General features: G+C 33.2%; 2 protein-coding genes across 2 annotated transcripts in view; one reads left to right on the top strand and one right to left on the bottom strand.

The window, feature by feature from the left end:
• The window catches only part of LOC140442209 (uncharacterized), a 142,029-nt gene that overhangs the window by 37,052 nt on the left and 78,409 nt on the right, over positions 1-26,568 (bottom strand). The window lies entirely within an intron of this gene.
• Positions 1-26,568, top strand: part of LOC140440637 (uncharacterized) — a 119,086-nt gene that overhangs the window by 14,810 nt on the left and 77,708 nt on the right. Inside the window, exons 4-7 of the mRNA XM_072531008.1 lie at positions 752-958; positions 9,176-9,252; positions 16,049-16,265; positions 25,543-25,590. Coding sequence (XP_072387109.1) covers positions 752-958; positions 9,176-9,252; positions 16,049-16,265; positions 25,543-25,590 — 549 coding nt within the window. The remainder of the gene's footprint in view (positions 1-751; positions 959-9,175; positions 9,253-16,048; positions 16,266-25,542; positions 25,591-26,568) is intronic.

Here is a 26,568-nt window from a genome sequence, read left to right as displayed (position 1 = left end):
TAAAAAGGATGCTAGAAACAGCAGAGATAAAAACACTTGAAAAATTGATGGCAAAACAACACTTTGAGACAGAGCTAGAAATACATACAAATAAACGACGAATAAAAAATACAAATATACGACGTAGACGCAAAGTGAAGAACATCAAGAAATAGAAGAGTAGAATGAAACGATCATGTAAGCCGAATGACAAAAAATAGAGTTGTAAAGACAGCAAGAGACGGTTCCTGAATAGGAAGACGTTCAGTAGGAAGACCACGAAAACGATGCAATGACAAGTTACTAGAGGCACATTGAAAAACAAAGAAGATGAAGAAGAACAAGATTAAACTGCAGTTAATTTATTACTATTAGAAATTACACTTGTTTTTTAGTCCTACATTTCCCAAACTCTGTCACTCGCTGGAATATTGTATGAGGTTGAAAAATGAGGAGGTAGATCAAGCAACCTAACAGCTGAAAGGTCGCTAACTATACCTATGGACGGTGGCGTGAAGCCTGTTTGTTCCACTATTGTTTCTGTATAAGATGAATATACTAGTGATCAATATTCTGAGACTATAGTGTTTAAGTTAGTTATCGATCTTATTGAATTGACTTTTCAAATTCTATATAGCAGATTTGCTGCATATATTATTTACCTTTAAAAATTCTCATTAATTTGCTTATTTATATACTTTTAATAGTTTTGTACTTTTTAATTTGCACAGAAATTAAAAAGCTGCAATTATTTACACTACCTTTATTGTAGGAATGACTGAAGTGGATGAAAAAATAGATCTTCAAGAATTTGGCGAAGAGGGAGATGCTGATTTCGACGATAAAAAGGAAGGGGGAATCATCCCACCGACAGAAGAAGAAAAGCTATTAGAGGAAGAGGCACAATTAGGTCCGCTAGATACCGGCGAAGAATATGGCGAAGAATACATAGGCAAATTACCCGATGGGCAGGAAAAAGGTAAATATGAAAATAAATATAGTTTTTAGAGATAATAGTTGCGATTTTCGTTAGTAAGTGTACAAGACAAGCAATATGTAATATTCACAATGTTGCTCTTTCCCTATCATTTAATTGAGCTAAGTTAGTCTATTTTTAGAGCGAAGAAGAAAATTTGTATCGTAAATAATAATAACAAGCAAAATATTTTTATTCAGACTTAAGCCATAGGGATCTTATTCTCTATAAAGGAAAAATTTACTCATTCACCTACCTACAGTACCAAAAAGATTGAGCTCTGAGCGAACTATTTCTGTGATATCGAGTCTGAGCTAACCTGAACATTAGTAGTAGTGAGAATAAAAGCTATCATCTGAGTACTTTATATTCTACATTGTCTCTTTATTTGTATACCAAAATTTCTATATTCTCGAGCTTCTCGTTATTTATCACGAAGATTATTATTTTAGGTGTCGTCACATAAATCAGCATTATTTGTTCTATTAGTTTATTAACTGGTATGAAATCTAATCTATATTAATTTAAAAGGGAAATTTCCTGTGGTTTGCTGTATACCATAGTTTTAAAAAACTTATTATGGAGTAAATACTTTTGTAAAATGGTATAAACTTAATTAAAAATTTTAAAAATTATGCAAAATGTATTTATAAATTTTCAGAACGTTTATAATTCATGGATCATCATCAGTGAAAACACTAGAAATAAGTATTGTTTTAGTAGTGTTAGTAATATTTTTTCGCTAATTCATTTGAAAGTACGCGCCTTTCTTTTTCTGTTCTTTCAAGTAATCTGACTAAGAGAGCAGTCAGTAAGCCGTAACCTTTCTCCCTCTCCTTCTTTCGGACTCAGCGGAGGCGATAGCATATTTTGAAAGCAGCTCCCACCTGGTAGACAAACAAGGAAGTGCAATTACGTCACGCAAAACCGGCATAATAACAAGATGGGTCTTGAAGATTTTATGTTACTCATTTATCGCTCCGTTAAATAGTTTTAATTTAGTGTTATATTTTTGTGTAGTGTTTATAGTTAATAAAGATATTCTTAATACCGAAAACCAGCATCTAATTATAGCAAGAAGTGTGGTCGCCCAAACTTCGACAGCTCTCTTTGGAGAAAGGGGTCGAATATCTATAAAAGCCGAACACCAGCTACAACCGTTAAACACCCTGCTTTCCCAAGTAAAACTACTTAAAAATGAGTGTCGTGGAGTGGAGTGAATCCACTAAGTGGCAACAACCAACTGATGACAGAAGTAAGATAAATATTTGCCTTCAAGCGATGACGTCATTTAATCAACTGCAATATCGATTGAGGATAATATACTGTTGATAGTGTGCGAGTTTTGTAGAAATGACCGAAAGAATGGGGATTCTAATAGAATTCAAAAGAGTATTAATGGTTGTATATGTGTATGTAGACTATGGTACCTAGGTGAAGTAAAGTATGTGAAGTTTTGAAAAAGAGAAAAAGGTGTATCAATTTTATGAGAATGCAATTATTTAAATTGTCGTCTTGAAGTAAAAGGATGTAATATATGAAAAGGGGGAAGGAACATACGCATTAGTACCAAGAATGTTGGTTAAATATTACTTTAGGTACTTTAGATAAAATTCTCTTCAAACTAAATGCATGTAAAATAGTAAAGTTATGATCAGGAAGTAAAAGAGATGCAAGTTTACATGTGTGAGCAACATAATGGAGTCCACATAGATAAGCGTGGCTGTATGTTTCGAAAAAAGCAGTACCTAATTGTTTTACAGAATTTAGACATAGTTTAAAAACTATAAATTAAAATTGATTTAAGGATGAAGAACAAAATGAGATGTTATGTTGAAGAGTAAGTCTTGGCCTAATGGATACACTGTGTGTACACACATGTGATTTTCTCAACTTAATAAGTTGCTGTCAACAAGTCCTCAAAAACACTTCGTCTAAGGACTAGCAACCCCAGTGAAGTCTTACGTTACTATGTAGCTAATCCCGTTTATAATTTAAACACCCTAGTTTTTTAACATTAAAAATGTAATTTAAAATTAATTCAACTATATTTAAAGGGCTTTTACCCATTTATTTAGTAACTTCAAATATGTAAATCCAGATAGCACTGATGATGGAATAGTTATTTCGAAAACGTTCTGTGATGTAGTCCGATAGGGTTTTTATATTACCATACCTTTTATAAAGGATTTTTTTAATAAAAATTTTGTGATTTATGGTATACAACCAACTACAAAATTCAGTTTCCTTATGGATAACAAAATTAAAGTGACAGAAGAAGTCAAATTATTTTACTAGTGTCAAACAATTATAGCTATGTTGCTACTGTTATAGTGTTATTATTGACACAGAAATTAAAGTTATCCTTGATTCAGAATATTTGATTTTTCAACTGAAGAATATGCTAATATTCATTTAGTCATGCATTTACTAATTACAAAAAATGGTGACACCGATAGATACTCGGACCTTACCGACAAGTATAATGACAATATTTTTGACGATATTTGTCGAAATTAACTATAATCCTAAAATTAGCCTAAATAGGCTTGCTGCAATGTATATTAAAAATGTCCAATATTCAATTTACATTTTTTTTAAAAGCTCATGCGATTTTAGATCATGATTTCCCTGCCTGTATTGATTACGCAAACTGTAGCGGAAAAGAAAGAATCTGGATTCTAGTTTTTGTTTCATAGTTTATTTTGCGATAAAGCGATCTTTACAAAAGATTGAATTTTTAACTCGCGCAATGCTCATTATTATGCATATATTGGTGACAATCCTTGTAGAATAAAGGAGGCAAAACTTCAATAAACAATCATTATAAATCAAAAGATGGATAAAGGAAATTATTTTTGAAGTATGTAAACAATATTAATTCCTAGCTGAGCGCTTTCGGCTTACAAAGCCATCTTCAGAGCTATGGTCAAATATTTAAAGTATCACTACTAGGAGAGATCATTTGGTAACAAAATTACAGAAAAAGATGGTTCTATTTATTTTTTCTATTTCTAAAAATCACAAACAGGATTGTACACTGAACTCTAGAAAAAACACATTGAAAAATGTGTTATGGTACGGGTGTCAGAACCCCGCCATTTATTGGAGTTAAAGCAGCAGATTCTATCTGCTGGTCTAATAAATGGTCGGGTTTTGACACCCGTACCATAACCAAATTTTTTAATGTGTTTTCTGTGAAGTCTTTTCGTGTTTTTCAATAATAAAGAAGAAAATGATAAAGAAATGTAATTTTGTTACCAAATAATTTCTTCTAGTAATGATACTTAAATATTTGACCATAGCTCTGAAGGTGGCTTTGTAAGCCAAAAGCGCTCAGCTAGGAATTAAAATTGTTTACAGACTTCAAAAATACTTTCCTTTTTCCATCTTTTGATTTGTCATAAGTGTGGACAAAAACATATCAGTCTTTTCATTAACTATTATAAATGTCTGGATCGGTGTAATCGGTAATCAGTTACTAGTTCTGTTTAATTCTTCTTTTTCTTCTTTTGGCATCATAACCCTAGATAAATGTTTGTCAGTCTGGCTATGTCGTTTTATCCAGACCTCTCTTGTACCCTTCTACTCCATTGTCTTACATTTATAGTTTTCAGGTTTTCTTCCAATCATCCCACCATCTCGTTCTAAGTCTTCCTTTTTTAGCCTTCCTTTCGGCTTCCATTGAAACATTTTGTTTGTTGGTTTTATATCTTCTTGTCTCTGGACATATCCCAATCATGGATATCTCCAAAGACATGTCTTTAACTTTTTTACAAATCACTCAATATATCGTACTCTTCATTCAATTTATTAATCTCGTAGTTTCCTCTAATTCAGTGCTTTTTCTCATTATCTTTTTCTCGAATATCTTTAGTTGCTCTTCATATTTTTTATCATTACCAAAACTTTACATCCATATATTGTATACTGCGGTTCTAAGTAATGTTCTGTAAATAGTCATTTAGGTTATACTCGCAATACGTGCATTAATTTCCTGCTTACACAATTCTTTTGATTGATTTTTGTACCCAAATATGTAAAGGCCCATCCATAATTTCAAAGATAAAGTTGTCTATTGCCAGGTGCCTATTGATTTTTATTGTTCAATCACAAATTAACCCCTTAATTTGTAATCTCACATTATTCTTAACTTCTTAATCTATTATAGTTTCACTGTGTATAATTCAAACATTGTGAAAATGATATCGAGTAATATTTTAATAATTAAAGTCCATTCACCTGTTAATGAATTGTCGAATAACATATTTTTTCTAATTGAACTTCCTAAGTATTGCAATGATGGCCTAGATTAAATTGTAATGTAAGATAATAGTGCAAAGTTGGTATGGTATGATAGGAAGCAATAACCTCTGTGCTGAGGTATGAATTATTTGTGAGATTATTAATTGGGGATTTGAGCTCATGTAAGCGCAATCTGCTACAGTCAATCATAAGTAGTTACCTAACGAACATCATATTATGTAATTACCAGTGGCTGTCAATAAATCAACACTTTACTCCACAACTTCAACCTTTTATTATACCTATCATCGTCGTTAGACAAGAAGCGGACAAAGGGGCATTTAAAAACCGATTCGAACCTCAAATCTACGTTCGAAACTTTCCATTTATTTTCAAATGTCCTATAGACTGTCATAAACTTGGTTTATTGTTTCACTTTTTTTAAGCGCACTGAACATACATATTAGTCGTCGCTTGCTTCATCATCTGCATATCAAGTATCGATTTATCTGAGAGAGTACATTAGTTTTTCTGATGACCGCCTCAAGAACTAAGTTGAAGAGCATTGTTGATAGTGCGTCTACCTGTCCCACTCCCACGTTGATGTCAAATAGGGAAGTCAGTTACCTATCTCCTCTTACTACGGCTTTTGACCAATGCAACGTCAAATATTGTTTTATCTGATTTCCTGCATTGCCGATAATTTCCATGGCAATGCCGTCTCCATATTTTCCAAGGTATTCTGCCAAAATAATCATAGATCCTGAGTTTATGATGGTTCGCACATTCCAGGTTCCAAATATTAATACAATGACTATGTCCATTTTTCTTTGTTGAGTTCGTCGTTATGAAATCGGTCCGGTTATTTCGTTAGCCATTCTATTCATAACAATTGAGTTTTACAAAGGAGGATTGTTAGCCTTTCGCTCAACCCCCTATTTTCTATGTATGGTTTGGTTACTCAATCTTCAGAGGGGTTGCCCAGGTTACCGGTATGTACCAACTTTAAAGTGAAAATAAGAATTGAGTAGGAGAGGCTAAGTGGTGTCAACAGGATGCGGTAATATATATTGCGCTTCACTACCCCTTTACACATGTTGAATTACCTCGCTGTTTAAGGACAGGATTACCTTAATTTTCTAGAAAATGTTTAACATGATTTAATTGACTTTGCACGGTGGCTGTCTTTATGGAAATCTATGGATTGGAAGAGGTGGTCGAATCAATGGGCCAAATTTTAACCCTTGTTATTTTTGTATTTAGTGTTACTTAAAATAGTAAATTATGCTGTTCCACTAAAAACTCCAACTTTGGTAAAAATTAAAGCCGCATGTACGAAATCAGGAATAACCATGCATTTTTTGCAAGAATAAGACAGTTTTTACAGAAGGAAGTAGATTTATGCATGGAAACAGACTGTTCTGCAGTTGTTGTTAATTCCTTTTTTTTTCCTAAGTTTTCTTTTTATAAATCGTTAATAATAGACTGTTGTTTTGTTTTATAGGAAGTAAATATAATTTTATTAAGTTTATAATATTCAAAATCAGGTCAGATACGCTGATGATGCCGTCCCAACGCACAGTGAACTACTAAATATAATAATCGGACGTTTCTAAAACTAAAATTCTAGTATTTTTAAAAATATCAACAAAGATATATTTGTATGCCAAGGGACAAATAAAAGAACAGGTAACTTCCATAAAATATTTGGGAGCAGCCAGTGTAACCCAAACAAAAAAGAAATCTTATCAAGAATCGAATAAGCGATAACACTTATGAACATGAAAACATTCTTTACGAGAAGAGACCTTAGTTTAGAGCTCAGAATCCGAGTGATCAGATGTTACGTTTTCTGTGCTTTGCTGTATGGCTGTGAAAGTTGGGCAATTGGCTCTGAAACAGAAACAGCATATATGCCTTTGAGATGTATATATACAGACGGATACTGAGAATTCCATGGCTACACAAAGTAATTAATGGGGCATGAGTAAACAAAAATAATTATTAGACATAATCAAAGAGCAAAATACAATACTTGTCTCATGTGCTGAGAGGTGAAAGATATAAAATATAAAGCCATATATTTTTTATGTTTATATAATCGACATTAATACTAGTGTTGCCCAAATGCAAGAACAAGACGAGACTTAGACAGTCTTGGTCTTGGTCTTGGTCTTGGTATTGCACTCCCGGTCTTGGTCTTGGTCTTGGTCTTGCAGCAAGAGTCTTGCAAGTATTGCAGTTACCCTATTGCCTATTGCTATTTATTAAACGTTACTTTAGATCTTAGAACAACGTAACAGAGTAAGTACATTTTAAGCTTGAATTAACATGGCCATAATAAAGACTAACCAAATTCATAAATGTCTTAAACAACTGACACCTGGTGGGGTTTGAAGGCACGATCTAAGCTATCCGTGCCTATGTTCTAACTAACTCAGCTATCTACCAGGCCCCACGGAAGTCAATCTGTTTCTTAATAAATGTTTGCATTTACTAAGCTTACATGTGCTAAAACATGGTTGAAATACAACTAAAGTAAATAAATGACATAAACATGCCTGTATTTTAAAGAACATTATCTGCCTAGAAAGGGATTGATGGACATGATGGGCAAAAAATCCACATACATGTATTAAGGGCACAGATTTTTTAGGTGATAAGATAACAAACTATAATCCACTTATTAAAGCAAAATAAATGTTTTTACCAATCTTATCTCTACTTTTATATAAAAAAACTAACTTGAAAAAATTAAGAATAGTAAAAAAACAGTGGTAATCAAAAGAAATTATTTTAAATTAAGGAGATCCTACTCAACACGTTCAGCTCCGTCGCTTTTTTGAAGAGAAAACAGTGGGCCACTAAGATGTATTCATGTAAACTAAGTATTTTAAAGTACCCTTTAAAAAGTCATTTATAATAAATATGGGTACAAAAAAAAATTAATTTGGTCACAAGGGCAGAAAATGTCTTGGTTAAATTTAAAAAAAATAATAATCTGATTGAGAAAAAATATAATTATGAACCTAGATAACTAACATAAGTAATTATTAAATAGCAACAACATCAAGAAAACAAACTAATTACCTAATTTTCAATTTATTCATGAAAACGTCTAAAACAATAGTCTAAACAATCCTGGATGTTCAGGTCACTCCGCACAATAAAACAATCAGTCCTTTCTTTCGTTTTTAGTTTGCCAGCAATATTTTCCCCGTCGTTACATTATCTGCTATTAATTTGTCTCGTTGCTTTTAAATGTTAGCCGTAGCCGCGTTCTTTCAGCAAATTTTGTTTAACCCAATGATCTCATCGCACACTCAGCATACACAATTTATAGTCCTAGGCCGATAAGATTTGTTTATTTAGATTCCTCCAGACTAAATTATAATGAGAAAAAAATTGAATTATTATCAATACGATATTACTGTCGGCGGCGCAATGCAAGATTATTTTTATGATTAGAGGGCGGCTATTCTCAAAATATGGACAATTAATTTCAGAGCGAAGAAGTCGTCTGTTGGAAAAGAATGTACAAAATATTTTATTTTTACATTGTAATTATGATCTCTGAGCACGTGTCAAATGTGTTTTTTTAACGAATATTTTGATTCGGTAGGTATGTATGTTTATGGTATTGTTTGTAAGCGCATAAGTCCAGTTTTTCAAATTTTTATTACATATTTTTTTGCGTCTCATAGAGTCTTTAAGCATATACCCGAACTACTATACTCGCTAAAACCACACTCAGTACTAACTGCAAGACGCAAGAGTCTCGCAGGCTTAGTCTTGTTCTTGCTTAAGTCTTGCACGGTCAGTCTTGGTCTTGGTCTTGCTAAAATTAGGCAGTCTTGGTCTTGGTCTTGGTCTTGCAAAAACGCAAGAACAAGACCAAGACTGCAAGACCAAGACCGATTTTGGGCAACACTAATTAATACTAACTTTTTATTTATATTATTTCATGATAAACAGAGATGGATTTGGATTTGTTACGAGCGTTGATACAAATATACGAAGAACGAAGTCCTTCAGATTACTTGAGAAGCCAGGTAAACAATACAAATTTTCATAATTAATTTTACTCTTTGTTTGTACATACTATTATACTATTATATTTACTACTTGTGGTAACATAATAACAGTGAACGCATCGCGAAACCATACTGTTAATTATTTCCCAGGATATTGCTATGGCGAAGAGAACAAAAATCACGGTCTAGTCTTGTGCAGCACTTTGGTGGGTGCTAAGAATCTCACAGTGTTCAAAATAGCAAAACCCACCATTAAGATAGGCACAGGAGAGCTTTATACTACCGGTAAATTTAAAAATATTATCCGAACGCTTAAAATTATCAGTTAATGGTGTAAGCGAATTACGATAGCTTGGTTCAGAAACAACAGACACAAACATGGTACGTTGTATGTCGGACAATTTTCAATTAAAGGTGACTAATCTACAAATTGAACTAAACGATAGCGGCAACAATGTAAAATGTCAGTCAAATGTCAATGAATAAAACCATTCCGAAAGCTAGACAAAAAGTCATAAGAGTGTTTCATTAACATCCCGGCCAATTTTCTGACTGCAACCCTAATAAACTTTGTTGTTAGTATATATATATAGTATATATAATCTTAGAAAGAATGGGAATGAGAGAAATTTCATATTTTAGTTTATTCGTTATACATTAAATATGTGCATAGGCGTAGTGTGCTCTATTTCTTGGGAATATATTTATTAAATAGACTTTATTATTAACTTTAAAATAGTTTTGAGGTAAGTAAAGTAAATTTGAGGCAAATTTATTCTTTATATAGTATTAACCCATTAACGGCCGCTCAATATACAAAGAGAAATTTAACAATTAATTTATTAGACTGGAATAAAAACGCATAAGTTAAGATTAATTTATAACCAAAAAGATTTTTTCACATTTTCAAGGAAAACAGTACAATTTTTAGTAAAAGAACATATTATATCTTAAATGTAAATTAAATTTTAAGGTGAAAATTTTCGAAACATTCGGGGTGTAGTTACATTCTACACCTTTTACATAAATAAATAGTATTACTTTTGCGTATCCTACATTCTTGCACTATCTTCTCTTTTTGTAATGTGACCAATATTGTCGAATCTGTCTATTATCCTCATCCTTTTACCAATGCATATCAACTTGAAGCAGAGCGTGAACGAGATAATATACATACGCTAATAATTTTTTTTTAAATCTATGTTATTCATGTCAAAATCGTGACGGTTATTCTGCGATGTATAAATATTTGTAAAATATAGAATGCTCTCAATTACTTTGTTATTAAAAAAGAGTGAAAAAACTTCAATATATGACTTGCCTCCATGGTTGGCTTTTATATAGTCTAAATATCAATCAGACTGCTGTTGAATTACTACTGAGCACGAAGGAATATCTGTTGTTACAACTTGAGACAAATTTGGATTTACTATTTTTGCCTGGTTTTTTCTTTGCACGTTTTATCTGTGGTTTAGAGGAATATCATAATCAGAATCGTCAGAATTCCCAATCACTTGTATTTCATATGTACCTGCAATATCCGATTTTATTGATTCTTTACAAATTATATTATCATCAATGTCTTCTACATCAGAAACTTTCTAATCTAATCTCGGCGGCAAATAAACCACATTAATTAAGTCAGCATTTTTACAATCTCAGTCTTCTTCTAACAAAGCTATTAACTCTTTAGTAGTTAGTGCCATCTTCATTTCATATTTCGAGAATTTACTGAAATAAACAAATGCACTACTATATACACGTATTCACATAATAATAGTTTAGCTTACTTCATTTTAATTTATATAAACTTCATACTATATTTTTATATTTATATAAACAAATAAACACAAGGAAACTTTAAATTAAGAAAAACAAATACAACGTTTACAGCACACAGCAATTCTATAAATAGAGAATGATGTCTAATGACGAGATTGTATGTTAAAATTTCAGATTGTTTAGTCTAATGAAAAAAATAAGTATTTTCCAAAGTTTTCTGTTTTTTGAAGTTCTGTATTAGGTACTCTCTAATAAGAATAAAATTTTACTTTAATTTGTTAGACAACTATAAGATACCTGTCAAAAGACACATGATAATTTAATAATTATATTAGTCTTAGATTTATTTTTACGTAATTACTTATGTGTTTAAATAAATAATTAAATCAGTTCAAATCAAGTTAAAACGAAACAAATATAACGTTTATAGCAGACAGCAATTCTATAAATAGAAAATGAAGTGCAATGACGAGATCGTATGTTAAAATTTCAAATTGTTTCATCTAATGAAAAAATAAGTATTTTGCAAAGATTTTTGATTTTTGAAGTACTGCATTAGGTACTCTATAATAACAATAATATTTTACTTTATTTTGTTAGAGAACTATAAGATACCTCTTAAAAGACACATGATAATTTAATAATTATATCAGGCTTAGATTTAATTTTTAGGTAATTACTTATGTGTTTAAATAAATAATTAAAAAATTTTTTGGTACGCCTCTGCAAAATTGTTAAGTGCAATATGATTTCGTTGAAAAGTTATCGTTAAGGGCTTCGTTAAGTGCGATGTTGCCAAGTAATCACCTTCAATTAAAAATTGTTTTAGATAGTGGGAATGATAACGGCGACCCACAATATAGAACCTGAGTAGGAATTTTTCGTAACATCGGAATTAGATAAATATGTCTGCAAATCTGTAAATAAATGACAAAATAATGCACGTACAGCTGCGCACCACTTCATTTAATATTAACCTAATACAGGTATATGCCTCTATTGCAGAAATAAAATATGACAATTAAATAGAAATTCAGTATAATGCGCTTAGTGCAACATTAAAAAGTTTAAAATCCAACGAATTCACACATATAAATGAAGGAAATTGGTAAAGAGCGTAGAATAGATTTTGTAGAAAAATATGGCCTGAGAGACAACAATAAATGAGGGCTGAGACTCTTTAATTTTTACCAGGAACACAGTATGGCAGTAACAAACACATACTATATGCTACTTCCTTGCAAGCTGTATGCTTGGAAAACCACTGGAGATAATTCAATACGTATAAGAAATCAGAAAGATAATATACTTATCAACGAAAGATTTAGGAACTTCATCAGTAGAGTTATGACGTACCCTGGAGCAGATATTGGTTCTGATTACAACCCTTTCCTCGGCGATGCAAGAATCAGGCTAAAACGAATAGAGAAAAACATCAGCAAAAGAATTTTACTATTTCAGATGTCAACAAACGTGAAATCGAAAATGTTGAGAAAACATGGAAATTATTTCATGTAAACATATGACCAAGATACTAGAGGAACATAGTGTAAATAATAGATTCAAAAAACAACAATGAACGACAGAAGAAATACTAGAGGTTATGGAACAAAGAAAACAATACAAGCATAAGTAAGATGAATACAGAAGAAATCAAAGAGAAATAAAACAAAAAATACGAGCGGCTAAAGATAAGTGAAAAACGGATCGATGTTAAGAAATGAAATAACTAAAAAAAGAAACATGTTCAATACACACAAGTAAATCCTCAAAGTGGCTGGCATGTATAATAAGAAAATCACTAATACTCTGGTAGATAATGCAGAAAAATTTATTATTAATAAATGAGGAATACTTGAAAAATGAAGTAACTATATAACTGGATTGTTCAAAATCTTATTGTTGTCCTTCCTACACTTATCTTGCCCTGGATTTTCCCTTGTGTAATTAATTGAAGTATGTTGTATCTTTCATTACGCATAACATGCCCCAGGTATTGCAGCTTTCGTGTCTTGATGGTTTCCAATATTTTCATTCTTTTGTTGACTCTTCTCATGACTTCGTTGTTTGTTACATGCCCCGTCCATATCTTCAGGATTCTTCTATACACCCACAGTTTAAATGCTTCCAACTTTTAGTAGTCGACGCGTTAAGTGTCCATGCTTCTATCCAGTAAAGCAGAGTCGAAAAAATATAGCACCTTGCCAGACTAACTCCCAAGTCTAATTTCAGTTCTCTTGCACAAAGTGCCTTTCTTATTTTATTGAAGTTTGTTCGTACTTTCTCCATTCGAACTTTGATTTCGTTGGAGTAATCGTTTGTGTGATTAATTATTGTGCCAAGATAATTGTAGTTTTCAACTTGTTCTAAAGTTTTACCGTTAAATGTCAGGCTTTCATAATTATTTTGGGTTTTTGATATCCTCATAAATTTAGTTTTCTTGATGTTTATTAATAATCCATATTCTTCTCCATACTCAACTATCTTGTTCATTAGCTTTTGGAGGTCTTGGAGGTTGTCTACTATTATGATAGTATCGTCCGCATATCTAATGGTGTTAATTGGTGTTCCATTGACTTTTATTCCTACTGATTCTCTCTCAAGAGCTATTTTCATAATTTCTTCAGAGTATGCATTGTATAGTAGTGGTGACAATACACACCCCTGTCGCACTCCTCTTTTAATTTCGAACTCTTCTGATGTGTGTTCATTAATGCGTATGTGTGCCTTCTGTTTATAATATAGATTTGTTATAATTCGAAGGTCATTGCATTGTAATTGTTTTGCTTTGAGGACGTCCATTAGCTCTTTGTGGTAGACTTTATCGAAAGCTTTGTTGTAATCTATGAAACAGACGTACATATCTTGGTGCACATCCAAGCATCTCTGGATTAGAACGTTGAATGCAAAAAGAGCTTCACAGGTACCTATCCCTCTACAAATTGGGTTTCGTCAATATTCATATCAAGTATTTGTGTAAATGCGTTTATGGACTATCTTTAAAAACATTTTAAGTGTGTGAGACATCAGGGTTATGGTGCAGTGGTCGGTGTATTCTCTAGAATTTTTTTTTGGGAGACAAATAAATGTTGAGGTCAACCATTCATTGAATGGTTACTGATAAATTTCATTAAAGACCTTCAAGAGAACATCCATGTAGTAATTTTCTATTATTTTAAGGATATCAATAGGCAGTTGCTCTGGCCCCGTTTTTTTTTTTCGTTTCTGGTGTTATTTAGTGCATACAATATTTCTTTCTTTGTAATTTCTATACTTGTTTCTCTGTCCTCGGAAGATATGTCTTGTAGGTTTCCTCTTTCGACGTCGAAGAGCTCTTCCATATATTCTTTCCATCGTTTTAGCGTTTCGTCAGTCGTTATCATAGTATTTTCATTTTTATCTAAAAGAGTTGTGTTGTGGTTTCTTTTTGCAGCCCTACCATTTCTTTAACCTTTTTATGTAGGTTGAATAGGTCGTATTTGTTCTTAAGATCTTCTATCTCTTTGCATTGTTCCTCATAGTAAGTTTGTTTTGCCTCTCTTATCATTTTTCTGATTTCATTGTTAATGATTATGTAATTGTGACTGCCTTTGTTCTTAGCTTGTCTTCTTTGGTCCATCCTGGCGAGTATTTCGTCGGTCATCCAGTTGTCTCTTTTTCTTTCTCCAAACATATAAAGCAATTTAAATCAAGGACCCGAAATTTTAAAATCTGAAGTTCTTCAAAGAATATAATCAGCCGAAACCCAGAGAGCAACTGGACCAGACAACAGCAAAGCTAAACTCTTTAAAATGATACAAGAGTACCACATGAGTGCTCTAATTAAGCTTTTTAATGACTTGTATACTTTTATTGAAATACTTGAGTAATGGCTAAGTTTGTCTGTTTTTATAGCAAATTGCAAAGAAGCAGTAAAAGCGGCAAAAAAATGTGACGAATACAGGTTAATTAGTCCAATGAGTCACACATTGAACATTTTTCTTCTTTATTCTGTTGTCGCTGTTATTTTTTATTTGTTTTAAAATATAATCTGTTACATACAAAAAAGTAACACTAAGCATTTTTGTTAAACGAACGTTTAACTAAGCTTAACTAACTAAAACTAAGTCTAGACGCCTATTTTCTAATTGGTAAGTCAAGAGGAGTTCTAATGTTTAATCTATTTAGGTGTGTGTACTTGTCCAATAAATTTACTGCTAACTCGTTGGGGTATTTTTCCATTCGTTTAAAATATTTGTTGTCACTGCTATCACTATTTAAATATTTAACTCTCCCTCTGTCTCACCCCACCACTAACGCCTTGCTGCATTGCTTAATGCCAGCCTAGCAGCCTTCGAAGATGGATCTTTCAGTTTTAGACGAAATTGTCGAAAAAGTTGAACGAATATGGCTTAAAAATCAGAGGTTTACCAATAACAACCTTGCTTTGCATATTCCTGAGACTTACCACACCACAATTTATGTTCAGTGGTGTGAGGCTTCTCCATAATAACGTTCGACCTCACGTCTTACATCAAACTGAACAACTGCTAAGAGATTTTGGCTTTATTGTTGAACTCATCCCTCTGCAGTCCAGACCTAGCATCAAGTGATTATCATTTATTCCCACAATTAAAGGAACACTTGGGTGTCTTACGCTTCAGTACCGATGATAAAGTCAAGGAAGAGATTACTCGATTCCTCAATAAATTGGCGGTAGAATTTTATAACATGGGGATAGAACAGTTGGAGCATCGTCTGCAAAATAGTTTGGATAGAAACGGCAATTATGTAGAATAATAGAGTAAGTTTTAAGTTTTAAAATGATGTAAAACATTCGAAACAAAAATAAAGCTGTCTATTTTTAAAATTCTTGGGAACCTTATTTTGTATTATATAGATTAGATTATAATTATGTCTACTTGCGTTCTCGTCACTGAACGACTTCCCACTATGTTATTTTACAAAAATTTAACATTTAAACAAACCATAGAGTATATAAACTAGAAATTATATAATATTTTTCATTTAAATCGTACCTACTGTATTTTAGGTAGAACATTTCCCAGGTTATACTTACGCAGAAATTCTTAAAAAAATGAAAGCTATAACACTGGAAAAGGAAGGTCCGAAAAAATCAAAACTTGAAGAAGCTATGATTCAATGGCTTAGAGATGTTGCTCCGGATGAGGTCAATGAGCGGACTCTAAAAGCCATACATGAATATGCCTGTGCTCTATTAGACGAACTCAAAAAACGAGGATTTAGTGGTAAGTTTGTGCTTAGTTTTTGATAGTAAATATTAACCATGAAATAATTTAAGCAGTTTATAATTATATTAAATCTTTAGTTACGTGAGAACATGATATTATTAAGTACCAAATTCGGAGGGTAAAATGGCTATTGGAGAAAGGTTCTTCTTCTTAGGGTGCCTGTCCGTTCCGAACGTTGGCGATCATTCTGGTTAGGATGACTTTGTTGGTTGCTATACGAAATAGCTGTGTTGAGGTCTTTCTATACCAATGCTCTCAAGTTAGCAAGCCAGGATATTCTTCTTTGTCCTGAGCCCTTTTTCCTTCAATTTTACCTTGCAAAATGCATTGAAGTAGCTCGTATCTGTCTTGATTTCTCATTATATGTCCCAAGTAGTGCAGCTTACGGCCCTTCACGATGTTGACCAAATCCGCAGTTGTGTTTATCCTCCGAAGTACTTCTCAATTGGAAAAAGGTACAAGATTTATTTATTGCATCCAACAATATATAGTCAGACAAAACTAACATAAATTTAAAGCAAAGAATTGCAATTGGTCTAGGGGAACGTAATGAACGCGGAGACCGTTTGATTGAATTTGCAACTGAAGAACAGCTCGTAGTGACAAACACCTTTTATGATCTTCCTCCAAGACGACTATATACGTGGAAATCTCCCCAGGATACTCCAGATCACACAGTACGAAATCAAATAGACTATATTCTTATTAACAAACGATTTAGAAACTCTATAACATCTGTTAAAGCGTACCCGGGATCCGACATAAATTCGGACCACAATCCACTTATCGCCAAAATGAAACTTAGTTTAAAGAAAGTTCAAAGACCAAAAATTATGAAGTACGATATTAACCAACTGAAAAATAAAACAGTAAAGGAAAAGGTACAAAAACGCCTAAAAGAAAAAACGTGGGCTCGTACAGAAAAACCATGGGCCCGTACAGAAACAGATAACACAGATGTAGAACTAGAAAATTTGCACAAAGTAAGTCAAGAAATAACAGAAAAATACTTAAAACCTGAAAGAACAAATAAAAAGGAATGGATGACGGAGGAGATTCTATGTATGATGGAAGACAGAAGAAACGCTAAAGATAATAAGAATTACTACAACAACATAAATAACGAAATAAAAAGGGCTATTAAAATAGCAAAAGAAAATTGGTTTAGCTCGAAGTGTACAGAGATAGAGTCATTACAACAAAAACATGATTCATTTTAACCTCCATAAAAAGATTAAAGAAGCGGCAGGCTTATATAAACACAAGAACACTGGATTCCTGACAGATAATCAGGAAAACATAGTACTGGAAATAGAGCATAAAAGAGATATTTGGATCAAATACGTGGAAAAAACTTTTGAAGATATACGAAGTAACACTGGTATTACAACAAACACCAATTGCGAATCTGGACCACCATTTACAGCCGAAGAAGTAAAATATGCCATCAAAAGCACCAAAGATGGTAAAGCAGTAGGCCCTGATAATTTTCACTCAGAATTCTTAAAACTTATGGACTATGATGGCATAAAATGGTTGACAAATATATTTAACAGTATATATGATACGGGCGTGGTTCCCCAAGAGTGGTTAGTGTCAACTTTTATAAATCTTCCAAAAAAACCCAATGCGAGAAAGTGCGAAGACTATAGAATTATAAGCCTTATGAGCCATTTACTTAAAACATTTCTAAAGGTCATTCACAAAAGAATATATACAAAATGCGAGGAACAACTAACAAGAACACAATTCGGATTTCGTGATGCTCTGGGAACACGGGAGGCCCTTTTTGCTGTACAGGTGCTATTTCAGAGATGCAGGGATGTGAATTGTGACATATACGTATGCTTTATAGATTACCAGAAGGCATGTGACAGAGTAAAACATGACAAATTAATGACTCTAATGCAAGAAATTGGAATTGACAACAAAGATCTTAGAATTATCAGAAACATTTACTACAATCAAACGGCCAAAATCAAAATAGAAGACCAGTTAACTGATAAAATTGCAATAGAACGTGGAGTACGACAGGGCTGTATTTTGCCTCCATTGTTGTTCAACATTTATTCTGAATGGGTATTTAAGGAAGCTTTAGACGGTTGTGCGAAAGGAATACTAATAAACGGTGAATGGTTGAATAACATTAGATATGCAGATGACACTATAGTTTTTGCCGATAATTTGAATGACTTACAGATATTAACAAATCGCATAACAGAAGTCAGCAACAGATACGGACTAGCTCTTAACATAAAGAAAACCAAATTTATGACAATTAGTAAAAAACCAATACTAAACGCTCAACTTACAATCAACCAACAGAATATCGAAAGAGTCGAGCAATATACATATCTAGGCACCAATTTAAATAGCCAATGGGACCACTCAACAGAAATTAAACAGCGAATAATAAAAGCAAAAGCAGCATTCGTTAGAATGAGAACTATTTTCAACAGTCGAGACATATCATTAAAAACAAAATGCCGTCTATTGAACTGCTACATATTCACAGTTCTGCTCTACGGAATGGAAGCATGGACACTGACTGTTGCATCTATGAATCGGCTCGAAGCTTTCAAAATGTGGTGTTATAGGCGCATCTTACGTATATCCTGGGTTGACAGAGTTACTAATAGAGTTACTAATGTGGAGGTCCTGCGTAGAATGGGGAAAGAATGTGAAATTCTCATGACCGTCAAAACTAAAAAGTTGGAATATCTAGGTCATGTAATGAGAAATCAAGAACGTTACGGCCTTCTCCAGTTGATTCTCCAAGGGAAAGTAAATGGTAAGAGAGGACCGGGAAGAAGACGCATTTCCTGGCTTCAAAATTTGCGAAAGTGGTATAACACGACTACCACTGAACTGTTCCGCGCTGCAATAAGCAAAGTGAAGATAGCCGTGATGATCGCCAACGTCCGGAACGGATAGGCACTTTAAGAAGAAGAAGAAAGAATTGCACAGCACAACGGTCAGGAAAATTTGGAAACGAATACGGCGCAAAATAGGATTATGATTTTACAAAGAAATGTTAGAGGGACTTTAAAAGCAGGTCCGCTAAAAAACTTAATAGATACCTTGGACACATATGAAATAAGTATTTCAGCCATTCAGGAGACCAAACAAAAAGGAAAACTTTGCAAAGAAATAAGACACAGCTTAATTTTCAACAGCGAAGGCAGTTATTTCTGTTTGAATTTCTTATTAGGAAACGATTATTTGGGTTTGGATTTCTTATTAGGAAAACAATTTCCAGGTATGAATGAAAATAACACCAAAACATTTTCTACAGGAAATCACCGAGGAAAAATTCAATGTAGAATCACTGTGGAACAACTCTACAAGAAAAATGTACCAAAGGAGGCTAGCATAGAAGATACAGCTGAAACAAATAGACGACTTCGAAGACATAAACGCGAGCTGGGAGAAAATGAAAAACAACATTGAAGAAGCAGCAACCGAAGCTCTAGTAAAACGCAAAGTCATACTGAACAAAAGAGACAACAACAATACACCATGGTTCAAAAAAGAAATAAAAGAGAAATGTAAAAAGAAACGAGAGGCCTACACGAAGTACAAAACATCAAATACCCTAGAATCCCGAGACACCTATAGGAGAATACAAAATGAAACAAAGCAGTTGGTAAGAAGAACAAAAAATGAACACTGGGAACAGTTTACAAAAAGGATGGAAAGCGACTTCTACGGTACACAAAAACAAATACAGAGATTCATAAAAAACCAACGGAAAGAAATGGCAGAATTGAAGGAATACAATACATACCAGCAAACGAATGGGAAAGATACCTGACGAAACTGTTTAAAGCAAAGGAAAATTAGAATCAACACAATAACGTACCTGAATTAAGATACGAAATAGAAATCAGTTTTTAGGAAGTAGAAATACCCATAAATTTACTCAAAAATAGAAAGTCACCAGGACCAGACAGAATAACCAACGAGCTTCTAAAACACGGAGGAGAAAGTATAACCCTAGAGATAACAAAACTTATACAAAAACTAATATTGCACTGCAAGGTACCAGACGCATGGAGAAACAGCATAATGATACCAGTGTTCAAGAAAGGAGATAAAGATAACCCCAACAATTAGAGAGGTATAAATCTACTGAACACCGCACTTAAGCTTACCACAGAAGTCATAACCACCAAAATCAATAAACTAACAACTTTATCAAATGAACAACAAAGATTCAGATCCGGAAGATCCTGCGTAGACGCCGTATTTGTACTAAGACAAATTAGAGAAAAGGCCATCGAGTACAATAAACCAGCATATCTATGTTTTATAGATCTGGCAAAGGCTTTCGATGGCATCCAAGTCGAAGACGTCTTACACCTACTGTATAAAAGAAACATACCAATCAACTTCCATAATCGAGAGAAGCGAAAACATAAGAAGAGCATGCAATATAGAAGACATAAATGGATGGATGAAAAAATGGAAACAGGAGTGGAACGAATACATTAGTAGAATGGTAGAGGATAGAATAGTACGAATAGCACGAGATAAGTCACAAAATGGACGAAGAAGTATTGGCAGACCAAGAAAAAGATGGTGCGACAATTTAAACAATTTAGGAGGCTAATATTGAAGAAGAAACAGGCTTTAGAGCCTACATACAAGAAGGAAGAAGAAGAAAATAATTTTCGATTTGGTAATACATTCAGAAGCAGTCATATGCAGCTTATGTAAGATAAGAATAAGGGGAATGTAACATAAGGGAAACAAACGTTAACATAAGTTATTTAATAATTCATAATAGAGTTTTACATTTAAATATATTCTTGCGATTCGAATTGAAATTAGGTCAATACCAAGAACTTAATATTACTATAATAATTACCAAACATTTTATGTTTATTTCATGTTATTTCTACTGTAAAAAGACCTTGGAGAAGTATATTTAAAAGCGTTATGTGAGGCCGCAAGCCGCAACCTATTCCACTTGGACACACGTTATAAGTTTGCCTTAACAGTGAAAAGTCACATCTGTCTTTTTTGGTAAAAATTTTGATCACAGCCTGAGTTGGGCCAGAGCAATGAAAGCCCAACACCACAATAAAGTATAAAAAAATATAAACAGTTGCAGTTTAGCAACGACATATAAACATTTATATAATATTAACAGACTTTGTGGTAGTTTTGATTCCCTTAGTCTAGTCGTCTATTATTTTTCTATAGGAATATAGATACCCAATGCGAAAGGGAGAAACCAGCGAGTTCTTGATTGAACATAATTACTTCTCTTCCCTTTCTGATGACCTCACTTGTTATATAGAGGTCATCGTATGTGCAGAACGCAACACTACATATACAACAGAAAATAGGGCATGCAAGGAAAAATGGGGAAAAAGAATACAAATATTTTTGGAGAGAGTGTATCAACCTGTCTAACCCCTCTATGTTTCATTTGTTTTTATAAAGGTTGTTTGGCTTTACGTTTGATTTAAGTCAATTTCATTTTGATTTTATATTGCAAAAGTTAGTTTGAAATATAAATTAACAAATTGATATATCGTTGCTTTCGGAATATATAGACTTGACGAATATCTAAACTTTAACGTTTGAATCTGAATCGCACAATCTAAATCTTATTTTATTCAAAAGAATATTCTTCTTCTTAAGGTTGGCGATCCAAATGGCAATTGTAGCTTTGGAAACTGCCGCACGAAATGTTTCTGTGGATGAGCGGTCAAACCATCTCATCAAGTCTTTCAGCCAAGAATTCTGGCGTCTTCCAACTGATCTTTTGCCCTGCACTTTACCTTCCAATATGATTTGGAGTAATTCATATCTTTCACCTCTTAACACATGACCCAAGTATTGTATTCTTCTCTCTTTAATTATGCTGAGCAATTCTTTTTGTTTACTCATGCGCCGAAGTACCTCACCATTGGTAACTTTTTGTATCCATAGAATTCTCAGCATCCGTTTGTATATATACAATTCAAGGGCATCTATTCTTTTTTCTGTTTCTGAGTTCATTGTCCAACTTTTACAGCCATACAGAAAACAGAGAAAACGAAACATCTGATCATTCGAATTCTAAGCTCTAGACTAAGGTCTGATCTTGAAAAAATGTTTTCATGTCCATGATTGTTTTCCTTGCTTGTCCGATTTTTGACAGGATTTCTTTTTTTGGGTTACACTGGCTGTTGATATTTGCTCCCAAATATTTTATGGAAGTTACCTGTTCTATTATTTGGCGTACGAATGTACGTTTGTCGGTATCTTTGACAATACTAGAATTTTATTTCTGGAAACATTTCGATGTGAAACGAACATTTCACTATGACGAAGTACCGCATTTATTATATTTTGTAGTTCTTGTGCGTTGCTTGCTATTAGGACGGTATCATCAGCGTTTCTGATATGGTCTATGGTGGTTCTGTTAATCTTGATTCAACCTTGAACCTCGTCTAATGCTTTTCTGAATACAGATTAAATAGTAGTGCTGATAAGACGCAACCTTGTTGCACTCCTCGTCGGATTCGTATATATTCGGATGTTGTGTGCTCTATTTTAATTGTTGCCGTTTGGTGCCAATATAGTTCTGGGATAATTCGCAAGTCTTGTTCGTCAATTCCAGTTGTTCTCAGAATTTGGATCATCTTTTGATGGTTAACACAATCAAATGCTTTTCGATAATCAATAAAACATGCATATACATCTACATTCATGTCTGCATCATTGAGTTAACACCAAAAAGAGCTTCTCGCGTTTCCAATCAATTTCGAAATCCGCATTGAGTGTCACTCATCTGAAACTCACACTTCTTGTAAATTCGTGTATGAATGATTCTGAGAAAAGTTTTAAGGACATGAGACATCATGCTTAATATTCGATAGTCATCGCAGTGTGAGGCATTGTATTTTTTTGGTAATGTTACGAATGTTGATTTTAACCAATCTGGTGGTATTTTACCTGTGTCATCTTATTGAATTACCTATATCTTATTGAATAGTGCTGTTATTAAGTCAAGGCTTTTACTTCCGTTGTCTGCAATTAATTTAAGTATTTTGACATTGATATTGTCTGGACCGGTGACTTTTCCGTTCTGCTGAGCTTTTACTGCATAAATAACTTCTTCTTTTGTTATTTTTGGACCTTTTTAATTTATTCGATCATCCATGGATGGTGAAGAACAAGGTTTATCATCGTCAAAAAGTGCCTGAATGTATTCTTTCCATCTCTCCAGTTTGTCTTCTGTACCTATAATTATCTCATTATTATTATTTCTTAATACTGTTTCTTGTCTCTTTCTGTGTCTACCTGTCATTTCTTTCACTTTTTTATGGGCATTAAAGGTGTCGTATCTTTCCTGAAGTTGTTCAATTTCTAGGCATTTGATTGACATCCAGTTTTCTTTAGCTTATGTGCACTTTTTTCTAATGATTTTATTTACTCGGTTGTATTCTATTGGGTTTGTTTTATGTTTTCGTCTTTGGTCCATGAGGTCAATGATCTCTTGCGTTATCCATTCTTGTTTTCTCTTGTTTTTCGTAAACACAATGTCATCTTCTTATATCTTTGTTATTTTCGTTTTTAAGTTAAGAGCAGTCCATGTTACTTCAACGTCTGTCTGTACCAAGTTATCTAGCGTTTCTATTTCTTTCTCAACCTTGATACTTATTTCATTTCTCTTACATAAAGTCACCCATAATCATTGTTATCTCGCCTTTTTTTGTCAGTAGCATTATTTTAACGATATCGTTATTAAAGTTTTTATTTTAATTCTCTGATTTGTCACTTGTTGGAGTATAGACCTGAATAACATTTAGGTTTCTATGGTTTGTTCTTAATTTTAACATTGCTACTCTATCATTTAGAGGGATGAAGTCTATGACTGACTGCGCAATGTTGTCCGATACTAATATAGCCGTTCCATATTGATGTTCTGGGTAGGTTCCTCCTGCCCAATAGATGTATCCATCTTTTGTTTTTTGTTTCCTGAATCAGGCAATCTTACTACCCCAGACTGAGCGTCATTCTCTTGTTTCCGTCTGTCATTTAGATTTGTGGGAAATATAATGGGGTGGTTTTTCCGTTGCCTTTCCCATCGCAGTACCACAACCATTTAAACTGCTATAGTCATGCTCGTAATATTCCAGTTTCAAGCCGGTCCAGAATCATTTCCCCTGCGCCTTGAGCTGGTTTTGATGATCGCTGCTGTCCTTTACCAGGGGAGGATAGAAAATAGGTAACTAGATTTTGGAAGGACAAAGGAATGGGACATGATTTCTTTCAGTATGGAATTGAGAACAAAGCATGTCTCGCGTGGGCAGGGTCGCTTACCTGAAGTAAGCCTATTCTCTACCGAGATCGTAGAAAAGTGTCTACCCGCTAACTCAAGAATATAACGCTGCAATATTACAGTAAAAAGTGTTTTGATCATACTTTAAGCACTACAAGACCCAACATTATATGTAATATAAAGGTTATAAGTTTATTTTTAAAAAAGGTATTAACATTTATAAAAAATTGAAATTTGTGACTTATTTTGCAACTTTCTAAGCAGCAAATAGATATAGGGAGATGATTTTTATAGGTTTTTATATGACTTATAAGTTTCTTACTCTCAAATTTGTTTCAAATGCTTCAATTTTTGCTGATAGACGAAAAAAGCAAAAATTTACCGTTTTTTGACCTTTGTCAACATTTTTTAATAATTAATTAAGTCCAAAAATTAGACTGTAGGAAACATATAAGTTGTTGTTATAGAGGTCCATACTACTTAAAACAACTGTCGTTATATAGCTTATATTTCCCTGGGCTATGAGTGTAGTCGGTATTTTGATCATTCTGATTTTGACGGTATTCCTCTGTATTTTGATCATCAAATAGATGTTTCAAATATTGTACCTATATTTATTTCTGTTTTTCAAATTCCGTTTCGTTGTTTTGTATAAATTTTATACTTTTATGTGTGCAAGACCGCGTTTTTCAATATATTCCACATATCCGTAATGTTCTCGTTTGCTGTTTTTAAATCTAACTGAAAATCTACCTGTCCCTTGTAATTATGTCCTTTTGTTGTCTTTGATTAGCACCATAATACATATTTCTTCATCGGGTAATATTAATTTTATTGTTGTTTTTAAATTCAGTTACAAATTTACTATTTTTGTCTTACTTTGTAACTTTTAAAATTATTCAATCTTTTAACTAATATAACTTACATTCGGTTCTGTATTGACCCATCCAATTTTATTTTTATTTTACTTATTTTACTTATTTTAATTTTTAGAAGATGACATCGATAAACTGGGGACGCTCGTTGATGGAGAAGATGCAGGTACGTAGAAAATATTTGATATACATGTTACGGGTAAACCCCGGAATTGGATAAAACTAGTTTTACCCGGGTAATTTACGTGCTATAGAAATTGGCCAGATAAAAGACAAAGGAGATTTATCACTCCTTGATTTAGCAGGGTCATTTTAAATATATAAAATGTGAAATGGATAAAGCAGTACATTTTAAACTTGGGTATTAATAACACTACGTACGTTTAAATTTTATTCGCTTTCTTTTTTTTTTATTAAGAACCTGCTACAGAATTATTGTCCAAAAGATATAACTAAGCATTGAGAACTTGATGTAATTAAAATAGCGATAAAAATCATATTCATTTTTACTCCAAATTAGAAACGGTTTTTTAGGTGAACAGGAGATAATATAGTGTAGCGTTTTTTAATAAAACGAACAGTTCTAATTTATATAAATATATTTATTTATAAGTTTACAGCACGATAATATCTTATCAACTAACTTAGCTAATATCAGCGCTACTTATATATACAAGTTATTATGTACTAGAATATTCTGGAGTAGTCCACCTCTATTTTTCCCGTCTAAAGCGCATCGAGAACGCCAACGATTGAATATTCTAGATCCATACTTCCAAGAATTGTGACACATACCACGCATCGGAGGTGGGCTATTTCGTTACAATGCTCCCCTCTTAGATCTGAACGTCCCGATCAGCAACTTTACATGAAGGCCCAGTATGGCGGAATCTACAGGACTCTCCAGCTCTGCATAAACCCCTCAGAAAGAAATAACAGTCTACGGTCTTTGAAGAACACGATTTCTTCCGGTTTCTCGGAAGATCACTTCAAGCATGCTTCTGACAATCTTCCAATCCAGATTTTCTAGTGCATGGCCTATCTTGGGTAAAACCGAATTCTTGATGTCATAATTGTACATGATTTTCTTTAACTTAGTTAAAGCACGCCATATATCCTCGTAGCTTGCCCTGTATATATATAT

The sequence above is a fragment of the Diabrotica undecimpunctata genome, chromosome 5, assembly GCF_040954645.1.
Source record: "Diabrotica undecimpunctata isolate CICGRU chromosome 5, icDiaUnde3, whole genome shotgun sequence".
NCBI lineage: Eukaryota > Metazoa > Arthropoda > Insecta > Coleoptera > Chrysomelidae > Diabrotica > Diabrotica undecimpunctata.
The sequence above is the reverse complement of the archived record's forward strand: the minus strand, read 5'-3'. Positions and strand labels throughout refer to the sequence as shown.